Source organism: Pongo abelii, chromosome 2 (assembly GCF_028885655.2).
Source record: "Pongo abelii isolate AG06213 chromosome 2, NHGRI_mPonAbe1-v2.0_pri, whole genome shotgun sequence".
NCBI lineage: Eukaryota > Metazoa > Chordata > Mammalia > Primates > Hominidae > Pongo > Pongo abelii.
Genome location: NC_085928.1, coordinates 110774938 through 110787238, shown reverse-complemented (window position 1 = coordinate 110787238; position 12301 = coordinate 110774938). Strand labels below are relative to the sequence as shown.

General features: G+C 39.0%; 1 protein-coding gene across 3 annotated transcripts in view; it reads left to right on the top strand.

Annotated features, from left to right (window-relative positions):
* The window catches only part of ABHD5 (abhydrolase domain containing 5, lysophosphatidic acid acyltransferase), a 30663-nt gene extending 18837 nt beyond the window's left edge, over positions 1-11826 (top strand). Inside the window, exons 4-7 of one of the 3 annotated variants that reach the window (XM_054550454.2) lie at positions 2879-3033; positions 6075-6186; positions 8917-9008; positions 9589-11826. In XM_054550454.2, coding sequence (XP_054406429.1) covers positions 2879-3033; positions 6075-6186; positions 8917-9008; positions 9589-9695 — 466 coding nt within the window. In that variant the 3' untranslated portion in view covers positions 9696-11826. 3 annotated transcript variants of the gene reach the window in all.
* The last annotated feature ends 475 nt before the right edge of the window (positions 11827-12301 follow it).

Sequence of the window (12301 nt, the reverse complement as noted above, 5' to 3'; positions counted from 1 at the left end):
TGTTTGGAATAGAAAAATAAAATTGTATCACCCCACAAAACTTGTTTCAGACACCCATGCACACATACATTAATATAATTTTGTGGCCAGTATTCAATGCTTATGATTTATTTTTCTGTTCCAAACAGTATAATTTTATTTAAAAAAAGACTAGACTGGTTCTTGACCATCTAAATGGATTTTGTTACCGAATAATGAGATTAATAAATAGCAGTGATGTTCTGATGTCATCTGGGGGACCAGAAAAATCCAGCTGGATATGCTTATGCTATGGTTATACTTTACAAAATTTGTATATCCTTAATAGACTAGGACCAAAAGAAAATGTGGAAAAGCATATTAATCCAAATGTTTACCAAGCATCTGCCGTGTGCTAAGCCTCATGCTGGGTTATGAAGACATAGAATTGAGCAATTGTAGGGACAGTAGAATTGAGCAATTGTAGGGACAGTTCACTCCTTTTCAAAAAGAAACAAAAAGGCCATCTGCCTTAGTATATATACTTTGCATAATTTGTTAAACTGGCATTTTCACCTAGGGATGAAATTTTGAAGATCATATTTAAAAGGTAAGCCAGAACTAAGGTGAAAACAGTCACTTACTTACAGACAGATGAGACTTCTGTCAAGTTTTCCTTTGTCCTCCCTCTTTTTGGGTTAGCAGGTCAGAAAGAGCTTAGAGCAGACTGAGCAAGATCCATTAACAAATTTGTGACAAAAATTTAACAATTGTTTAGGGTAGGGTATGTTCTAATAAAGAGTTCATTTTTCTCTTTGGGAGGTAAGTCAATAGTGAATAATAGTGGCTGTTTCTTAACATGAATCTTTGCTGCTTTCAACTAGATGGCTGTCTCGTTAGTTCTACTCATACCCCTGTTAGGCCTCTTCCTTCCCCTCCGCCAGATCTTATTGTGGGCTATAATTAAAGGAATTTAGGGCCGGGCCCAGTGGCTCAGGCCCATAATCCCAGCACTTTGGGAGGCCAAGGTGGGCAGATCACGAGATCAGGAGTTCAAGACCAGCCTGAGCAACGTGGTAAAACCCCATCTCTACTAAAAATACAAAAATTAGCCAGGCGTGGTAGTGTGTGCCTGTAATCCCAGCTACTCAGGAGACTGAGGCAGGAGAATCGCTTGAACCTGGGAGGCGGAGGTTGAAGTGAGCTGAGATTGTGTCACTGCACTCCAGCCTGGGCGACAGAGTGAGACTCTATCTCAAAAAAAAAATAAATAAAAAGGATTTTAGGAGGTGGTCAAAATATAAGAGATAGTCTTTGCCATTAAAAAACAAAGTGAAACACTCATTTCTAACCTCTTTCTGATACACTGTTAGAAAATGTTCTCATATGAAATTTTTAGGCTGTGAAGGCATACTTCATAATTATATGAAACTCATTTATCACATATCTTCATACATCTTTATGGTTATATTCTACATATGTTAATGCTATGAAATTTGGAGTATAATATTAGGACTGGCCTTGAGAGTTGATAAAGGTTAAGTTTTACCTTTACTAATATGTCTGTCTTATGTTAATTAGCCTATTTTTAGAAAATAAAGCCTTCTGCCCAATTCCTTATCGGCATCTGTTAGTATGCTGGAGTAGAGAAATGTGGGTTTCAGCCCTAGTTCTGTGTTAACTAATGTTATATACCGGAGCAGGTCATGTAGTACATCTCAGCTTCCTTCTCATCTAAGATGATTGCACCCAGTATTCTCCAAGGTACCATAGAGCGCTGTGCTCTAAAGCTTTCTGTCTGAAAAAAAACAGTCACAGTATGGACCTGTTACTAACTTATTCTTATGCATGCTGACAACAATAATAGAATAGATTTTATATGAGGAATAATACCATCTGTGCCCATGTTTTAGTTTGTTTACCTTTCTGTTTCAGTTATAACTTAGGAAAGGGACTTTAGAGTCATTGTGAGTTATCCTTGGGAGATTTTTGGCTGGCATTTCTTGGCTGATGTGGTTACAGTTGAACATTGTATTGTATCAGAAGGATCTTTGTACTTTGTTTGGAATCTTTATGATGTTTAAAGCATGATGCGGCTATGTGGAAGTACTGCTGATAGTTCTGGTTTTCCTTCATTGGGAAGAAATTTCATAAGATAGAAAAATTAAAATGATTAACAAGATGAAATAATTGTATATGAAGTTGTACTGAAGATTTTCTATCTCTTGGTCAATGAAAAAGAAAATTGGGAAAGAATTGGAAACAGAATCTAATGTCAGTATAGCATGATATCATGGATAAGGTAGATAGACGTGTTCCTTTTCAACAATTCTAGAATCGTGAACTAGGGAGTGTTTTCAGTCCACATTACGTTATCCTCATGTTTATGAAAAGTTAATTTAAAGTACTTTTGAACCCACTTTAAGTCCTTAACTTCACTTAAATTTTTAGGATGGTTGATTCATAGGAGATAACTATTGTTGGTATCTGAGGCTATTTTATAAGAATGTGATATTGATCTTTAGCCATTTTTGCAGTGTCAACCTAGACATACATGGAACCATTGGATTTTTCTGAGTAGCCAGTGATCTACATCATCTGCCAGAGTGTAACTTAAATAACAAATGCCCTTTTTTCTTTTTCTCAAGAAACACACAGTTCTATACTCTATATATCTTTTATTATCCACATTTAGATATATTAAAAATAAAGCCCTCTTTCTACCATACACCTCTTAGATCCTACTGAATCTCAAAAGTTTACACAGAATAAGAGCATGATATGACCTGTTTAGCACTAGTCTTTAACGTGAAGGTTTTTGAAGGTGGTTCATTCTACCTTTATTTTATAAATCATGTTAGCTCTTTATAGTCAGGGTGATTTTACCAAATGAACTTAAATATGTTCTTTCCCCCAACAGGGTTAATCATCTCATTTTAGTGGAGCCTTGGGGTTTCCCTGAACGACCAGACCTTGCTGATCAAGACAGACCAATTCCAGTTTGGATCAGAGCCTTGGGAGCAGCATTGACTCCCTTTAACCCTTTAGCTGGCCTAAGGATTGCAGGACCCTTTGGTGAGTGCTTATGTTCTAGGAAAGCAAAATGTTTGTAAATTATCAGAAGAGCAGAATTCACTATTGTTAGTCAAAATCTTAAACAAAAAAACCCTGAACCCTTACTTTTTCTCCTCTTCCTCTAATAAGTACCATGTCTTGCACAAAGACGAATGCAACTAGGTTCTTCTCCTCAAAGGAGAGTCTTTATATTGTAAACATTATAAATAGCAAAGCAGAAAAGGAGGGAACGCTGAGGATGAGGTTAGTCAGTCCTCAACACTCTAAAAAAAGCCAGGCAAGCAGAGTGTTTTGGGGAGTATATAAGGACCTCTGCTAGTCCAGGGCCTGGGAGAAATGTAGCATGTTGCCCTGTTGGCGAGCATTGGAGAGCGTTTGGCCAATTGATGATACCAGTTGGTAGGATCATAAAACCTGATTTGATTGACCCTGGGGATAACAGGTACCACCACACTCACAGATTCTTCCCTTATCCATGTCAGAATGTTGGAAAGAGAAAGTTATTTTTTCCACAGCATTCTGGGGACTCCTGATACATATTTCTGGTCATATTTTGAGGCACCAATGTTTAGTCCCTGATTGACTTTTATTTGACTCTCAGCAGTTCTGTCTCAGCCCCATAGCCATGGGAATTTCCTTTCCTCATTGTCACAGATAATGATGTTCTGAACTTCTGCCTTTCCCCTGTACAACTTGTATGAATTTGGAGTACTTTTAGTTGTAACTAACTGAATATCCAAGAGGCTTAAACTAGAAGGACTTTTTATTATTTCCTTAATAAGCAATCTGGAGATAGGTTTTAGCACTTGTTCTGGTTGCTTGCTCATTGATGTTAGGGTTTGGGTCTGTGTCTGTGATTTTCTTGACTTTTTTCCTCACGGGGGTTTGATGCCTGCCATAGCATTAAGCATCATCTCACAAATCAGCACCCTGAGCAAAAAGAAAGAAAAGCACGAAAAATGGTCCTTCTCTCCATAATGCTTTGTCAGGGAAGAAAGTCCCCTCTGGAAGGCTCCAGCTGACCTCTGCTTATGACTCGGCCCACTCCTAGTCCTTCCACCAGCAAAGAAGAAATTTCTGTGATGCACCAATCATGATTTGTTTCCAGGGCCTGCTTTCCTGGGCACATTGCTGCCTAATTGATACTATAGAAAAGATGCGTTCTAACCAGGTGCTGTGGCTCACACCTGTAATCCCAGCACTTTGGGAGGCTGAGGTAGGCAGATCACTTGAGGCCAGGGTTTGAGACAAGCCCGGCCAACATGACAAAACCCCATCTCTACTAAAAATACAAAAAAATTAGCCAGGCATAGTGGCACACACCTGTAATCCCAGCTACTCAGGAGAGGAGGCTGAGGCATGAGAATTACTCAAACCTGGGAGGTGGAGGTTCTGGCGAGCCAAGATCGCGCCACCGTTCTCCAGCCTGGGCAACAGTGCAAGACCCTGTCTCAAAAAAAAAAAAAAAAAAAAAGAAAAGATGGGTTCTGTTAGCGAGAAAAGAGAAGAGGCATGGGGGTGTGGAGGAGGTTGTGGGATTACCTGTCATGCAGGTGACTGTAAATCCTGTTCCCTTCTGCCCAACCCTGACCCCTCCTTGCCCTAGTGCCTTCTCTTTGGATTGGGAGAGCAGTGGGACTGCGGGACTTAGAGGAGGATATGGGGGTTGAATTGGTGACCACACTTTACTGCCTCAGTGCTCACAGATGGCACGTTTTGCCCACCTGCAGTCTTTCAGCCCTCCCCAGTAGAGCCACTCCTTAGTATGCCTGGTCCTTCTCTGGTAAACTACTTAAGAGCTTCATTTAGTCTTTATAGTCCTGAAATATAAATAGATTTTACTAGAGCACAGGTACACAAATAACAATTATGGGAAAAGTAAAGTATGAAGAGAAATTAGGAGACAGTGATGGGCAAGGGAGGACACCTAGGAGAGGCTCTTTAATGCCATGCCCTCAGCCTCCCATTATTGCTTGCAGTTGGGGGTAGGGAGGTGATGTAGAATCGACTGCATGACAGAATTTCTTGGTGGAGCTGTGTAATTCATCAGAGATGGGAAGAGAAGGCCAGTGGAGAAGTAAAGCCTTGCTGCAGTCATGGAGTAGTGGTAGCAGAAAGGGAGACCAGTCAGTCTCTGGGGCCTCAGAATAGAAAAGTGTGACTAGAAGAAAGCTGCTCTTCATCCTCTTTCCCTTGTGGGCCTTGCCCTGGGCTTTTTCTTTTCTTTTCTTTCTTTCTTTTTTTTTTTTTGAGACGGAGTCTCGCTCTGTCGCCCAGGTTAGAGTGCAGTGGCGCAATCTTGGCTCACTGTAACCTCCACCTCCCGGGTTCAAGTGATTCTCCTGCCTCAGCCTCCTGAGTAGGTGGGATTACAGGTGCACGCCACCACGCCCGGCTAATTTTTCTATTTTTGGTAGAGACAGGGTTTCACCATGTTGGTCAGGCTGGTCTCGAACTCCTGACCTTGTGATCCGCCCACCTCAGTCTCCCAAAGTGCTGGGATTACAGGCGTGAGCCATCACGCCTGGGTGCCCTCAGCTTTTTCTGGAGTGGGGCTGTGGGCGCCACCAGGGATAACCTTAGCAGGGAGTCTTGCTAGTGTCCTAAGAAGAAGCTGAATTTATTTTCATACAGAAATAATTATGTATACCAGTTTACTTCATTTAGAAGTTAATGTGTTATAATTATGGAAGAAATACAAGTTAATACATTAATTTTTACGTATGAGCTACTCACCATGTTTAAAGAATTTGTTTACCTACAAAAGTGCCTTCTAACTTACATGTTTTTGAGGCCCTAAAGTACATCTGCAAGTCAAAATACAATACTCTTTAATTCTTATATTAATATTTCCTTGGGGAACTTTAGGAGGACAGCTGTCAGAATGTGTGCTTTTTCCCACCTACAATATATATTTGAATACATATGTATATGTGTGCACATAACACTCATTACACAGACAAGCACTAAAACTTTCTATATTTAGTTGATAAGTTAACTATAATTTAAAACATGCATTTTTTAAATTTCCTGTTAAATAGGTTTAAGTCTAGTGCAGCGTTTAAGGCCTGATTTCAAACGAAAGTATTCTTCAATGTTCGAAGACGATACTGTGACAGAATACATCTACCACTGTAATGTGCAGACTCCAAGGTGAGGGTTAGGATTCTCAATTCACTGTGTGTGTGTGTGTGTTTGTTTTAGACTATTTTTTTTAAAACAATTTATTTATTTATTTATTCATTCATTCATTCAAGACGGAGTTTCGCTCTTGTCACCCAGGCTGGAGGGCAATGGTGCGATCTTGGCTCACCACAACCTCTGCGTCCTGGGTTCAAGCGATTCTCCTGCCTCAGCCTCCTGAGTAGCTGGGATTACAGGCATGTGCCACCACGCCTGGCTAATTATTTTGTATCTTTAGTAAAGATGGGGTTTCTCCATGTTGGTCAGGCTGGTCTTGAACTTCTGACCCCAGGTGATCTGCCTGCCTCTGCCTCCCAAAATGTTGGGATTACAGGCGTGAGCCACCGCGCCCGGCCTTTTTTTAAAATATATCAGTGGTCCAGAAGATTTTTATCAGTAGTTAAATGACTGAATTTAAAAGGACAAGTGTCTAATACATTTTATTTTACTCATCTATTCTTAGAGTACCCACTGTATAAAACATTGTGCTGAGTTCTGATGGGGGATTAAGAAGTAAGTTGTTCGCCCTTCCCTCAAAGTTCTCATGAATATGTTGAGAAAGTCTTGGTCTTGGGCATCTCCAAGAGATGGTTTGAGTTGAGAGTTGAAGAAGTTCACATAAAGAAGTATTTCCCAAACTAAGTATGACTTTCAAAAAAAGAAAAAAGGGTGTTGGATTAAACAAAAGTAAATGGTTGTCTATACTATGAATCCTCTTAGAACCTTTACTATACTGAAGGGTATTGAATCTCCCAAGTGAATGGGAGATGCTATGTGTATTTTTCAAGTTCATTTGATGATTGCACTCCTGAACAACTCTAAAGATCTGTAGGTCAGCATTAGAAATGCAGCTGCAGAGGGTGAGGAGTAAGTGAGGGATTCTGCATGTATTTTGACAGTGATTAGAAGGAGAGAGAGAGAATGGGGCATAGTAGCAAAGGGAGCAAGAGGGCCAAATGTATTTTTTAAAAATATGACTTGTGGATGTTGGGTGAAAAGTACCAGTGGAGAAAACAGAGCCTGACGTTAGTGGGGGGCTAGGAGGAGGCCGAATGATAAGGCCCTAGAGTTTCTAGGAAAAGCATCAAGAATAGAGTGCAAAGATGAGAGCTGCAGTTCTCATGCTATGTTGTGTACTGGAATTATTGGGGGTGCTTGTTGAAATGTGACTCCTGAGGTTTGTTTCTAAGACTAATACTAGCATTTCTGGGCTGCATCTCTAACAAATACTCTGGTGATTCTGTATAGGTGAACCATGGAGCACACTTTAAGACAGAGAAGTGGTATCTTATCCTTTCTAAGACTGAGGTTTGGGTGAAAGGCTAAGAGGCGAAATGCAGAGACAGCCTCCCTCCCTTTTACTTCCTCCCTCACTTTTGGCAGAAAATATGTACACCTACTTTATTTCCTCCCTCACTTTTGGCAGAAAATATGTACACCTACTTTATTAAAAAGATTGAGGCCATGGTAGCTATTTATAGGTGTAGCTGTGGCCTCAGTCTTTTTAATAAAGTAGGTTAGAGGTTCTCTGCCAAGAGTGAGGGAGGCTAGAGGTTCAAGGTCTTCAAGAGATTGAGGTTTTGTGACTTGCTAGGCAGTCAGGTCTGGTGGATTAGGTCTACACACTTCCAACAGTTTTTTTTTAGGGGTCTGCCCCAGGAACATCATTCATTTTCCTGCATGGTCTAAGTTTTACTCTTCATGTACTCTTGTTTCATGATTACATGTGTTCGTGTAGTCCTAGTTTGTTACTTTTATTGTAGTGAGACTTGAATTCTTCATAAAAGGCAAGTTAGAATGATGTCTAGTTCTGTAAGAATAGCAGAAGGGGCCAGGCGTGGTGACTCATGCCTGTAATCCCAGCACTTTGGGAGGCCAAGGCGGGCGGATCACAAGGTCAGCAGTTTAAGACCAGCCTGACCAACATGGTGAAACCCCGTCTCTACTGAAAATACAAAAATTAGCTGGGCGTGGTGGTGCGTGCCTGTAATCCCAGCTACTCAGGAGGCTGAGGCAGGAGAATTGCTTGAACCCGGGAGGCAGAGGCTGCAGTGAGCTGAGACTGTGCAGCTGCACTCCAGCCTAGGCAACAGAGCTAGACTCCATCTCAAAAAAAAAAAAAAAAAAAAAAAAAAGAATAGCAGAAGTGACAGCGAGATAGACCTGACCTACCCTGAGAGCTTGCAAGAATATATTGTCTGAGTTTCTTCTTAACTTGGTAATGGTTTTGGCATTGCAGGTGAAACACTAGTGCCATGAACCTGGGGATAAGCTACCTTCTACATCAGTTTAAATAAGGACGAAAAAACATATTTTTAACTATCTCCACAATAAATAATTTAATGGTAGAAAATTAGGGTTGTACATTTTGGTTTACAAGAAAACATTTTTAAAAATCACCTGGAGTATACAACAGCCTTGCTTATCTAACAGTGATCTGTGAGATTTGTTCCTTACACTGTCTCGTAAATTATTTTCTATTTAAGCTGAGGTTTTTCTTAGGTGCTGGAAAAGCTAAATATGAATGTGTTTTGATAGAAGTGACAGTGCAGTGCATACTCATTCCCAAAAATCATACATCATGATTTTCTCCTTGCCGTTAAAGTGGTGAGACAGCTTTCAAGAATATGACTATTCCTTATGGATGGGCAAAAAGGCCAATGCTCCAGCGAATTGGTAAAATGCACCCTGACATTCCAGTTTCAGTGATCTTTGGCGCCCGATCCTGCATAGATGGCAATTCTGGCACCAGCATCCAGTCCTTACGACCACATTCATATGTGAAGACAATAGTAAGTGTGTGGCTTGATTTGGGTTTTTAGGTATAGGTGAGGTCCGTTTTATTATCTCCCTTAAAAGAGGTTTTAGGTCATCCTCGTGTTGCAGGTCATCTGATCCATACCTGCAGCCTCAGCTGGGGACCTGATACCACATGTGATGGGTGCAGGGTTTGGCCTGCACACATCTTCATGTCCAAACCGTGAACTGCCTTTCTGAGTGACTTTTCCTGTCCCTAGAGCCATAGCATTAGGAGAGATGGACAGAGGGATTGGTCCAGTAGCACTTCAAGTAATTCCCACCTCACAAGGCAGCACACTCTCACTTTTTTCAGTTTCTCTGTTGGCACTTTTATTAGTGGTCAATTTAGTGTTTTTTGCATATTAAAATTTTATTGAGATTCAGTAGATTTTTCTATTCTCAGATCCTTTTAATGGATATACTTGTTACTATAGATTATTGTTATTTTTTATCACGTGTTTTATTTAAATATAGTGGCTCTCACTTTTATTAGTAAGTGTCTTTGCTTATATATCATTCTGTTTTATTAAATGCTTTTACTCACTAACTGTCTGAATGCTTTTCCTTATCCAGGCTATTCTTGGGGCAGGACATTATGTATATGCAGATCAACCAGAAGAATTCAACCAGAAAGTAAAGGAGATCTGCGACACTGTGGACTGAACACACTGAAGCTCTGATGGGAAAACCTGGTGACTGATACAGTTGTTCAGCAATAATTCATAGTCTGTGATGAAGAGTAATGAATACAACATAGAACCAGGCAGCCTTCTTGACTATACTTTTGCACATGTTTTCTTTAGGAATTCGCTCGCACATTTAAACCAGTTAGTGCCTTCTAGAAGAATGGCTTTCCTTTCTCCTACACAAAATTGAAATATACAAGTCTCTAAATTTAATACCTTTAAATAAAAGGTTATTTGTCCCTCTGATGTACTGAAAAACTAATTTTTCAGCTGAAAATTTTTTAATCTAACTTTGCTAGTTATTTTTGTATTGCAATCTATATTGCCAATTTAGGAAGTGATTTCTGAGTCTCTTACACTGTAAAGGTGCACTTTATTTTCTTTGTCTTCCCCATCATGTATTTATTGTGTCTTGATAACTGATATTAATCTAAATTCAATGTGTTTTTATGTAAAAATTTGTCAGTTGTTTAGAATATTTCACTTTGTTTTTGAAACGGAGTGACAAGGCAGATTTTTGGTTAAAGGACGGGAGTTGATCACTATCATTACTTTTTCTAGTTTACCTCTTTTTTATATTTAAGGCTGCTAAGCCATGTTCAGCATTTTAAATGTGGTCTATCCTGACATACACAGTGTATAACAACCTAACTCCTTGGAACCTCTTATGTGTGGTATAATTCTACACTTCCAAGGAACACGACTTCAGTGATTCAGGTACTGAAAAGCCTTAGCTAAAAGGCTGTTGTTTCCCCCTTTCATACTGTTCTTTTCCATGACCCAGGATGCAGCAAATGAAACAGATTTCTTCTCTTAAGGGGATATTAAGACTGTTACTTCCTAGTAAGCCAAGTAATACCATATTTTTATTAACATCTAACTTTTGTAGATGGGTGCTAAAATTGCATACGTTTTAACCACTAAAATAGAAAAACAAGTGGTGCTATTATGTCTCATGGCACCAGAAATGAGCTAGCACTTGGGTTTGTTGTTGTTGTTTATTAAGAGTATTGTGTTAATTAAATCATTACATACTTGAAGTTATATTACAAAAATTCTAGAAGGTTGGTTGAACTATTTTTTTAGGAACTACCATCAAGTGTAGCATTTTCTTGCAGTTTTAAAATGAGGAAAGCTTCTTTGAAACTGTGAAATGCTCCATGTGGTAACTGGCTGCTGAGAAAACCCTTCACCAAAAAAATAAATAAAAATTGAATAGGATTGTCATCAAGAAGGCATCTGTCGCTAACGTTGCTTGTCTAGGAGAAAGGTAGCTATGTAAATAAAAACAGTGAACTAGAGCAAATAGTGGTTTAATGGTTTTGTTATTGCATTTTTAAAATGGTTAATTAGGGAATTTGTAGTTGTTAGGAAATGTAAGGTTGTGTCACTGTTAACTGCCAGAAAGACTGAATGTTCTATTTTCAACATTTCTCCCCTACAAAAGAATAGACAAATTATACTGAAGCATGATATAAACATCTTCCCAATGAACAATTTGTCTCACTTGTCAGATTAACTAGGTTAGTGCAGGAAGCAACATGAGCGCCAAGATGTGTTGTCTGATTTCTCTACCTTAAGAACAATAATAGTCTTTTTAGTTAGTATTTTGGATGGCCAGGTTTCAAACCTGTATGTGGTACAAATAATTTGGGTAATATTTTTGTATTTTTGTTTTACACACTGTCCAATCTCAATTATCCTTTGCTGGGAGAATGACAGGTTTCACTTATATAGGAAGGTTTTTGCACAGGAAATTTGGTCCCAGCCCTTGGAAGGAAGAAGTTCCTTGGTTTACTTAGTGAATGGAGTTTCTGGCCACAGATGTGCCAAGTGATTCAAGAAAGATATACCTGAATATCAAGTGATAATTTATTTTCCTACAGACTGAATTTGCTTTATTTGAAAGATGTTGTAACTCTTTTTAAAGTTAGATTTTACCCTGAGGTATAGTATATGTAATTTTGTGAAGATTGAGCTAGAAGGGAAGTTCACAATCCTCACATTTAAAAAAATGTAGTGTGTGCTAAATGTTTTCTTAAAAATCTATTACAGCATTTGATCTTTGTTATGCACAGTGTACTTTTATTTTACAGAATAAATTTTCCTGTGATAGTCACAACAAGACAGCTGTATATTTTCTTGAGTCTTTTGTATGGACCAGTCTCTGTATAATAGTTAACTACAGGACCGTGGGTTCAGCAAATGTTCAGTAAATGCTGCTGTTGTTCTTAGGGAAGGCTACTCTGGGTGTTGTGGCCGCCATACATGGCTTTACCTGTGTCCATGCATTCCCTTAAGATGACTTCTGTTTTCTTCTTTTTTCTTCTAATTTTCCAAAACAAAAAAAGCCTTGCCTAAGGTTGGTTTTAGAATATGATTTGCAGAACACTTTTGAAATGTCTTCATTCATATATATAATATATATTTATATTTAAAGGACCATACGCAATTTCAGTGAAACAAGACGTACTGGAAAGAATAAACAAAAATAGCCAGAAGATGCCTAGAAAAGAACAATGTGGAAGGAGGGATAACCCTATTAAATATTATAACATAATGTTTACAATATGAGAAAGTCTAGGAATTTAGTACTTGAT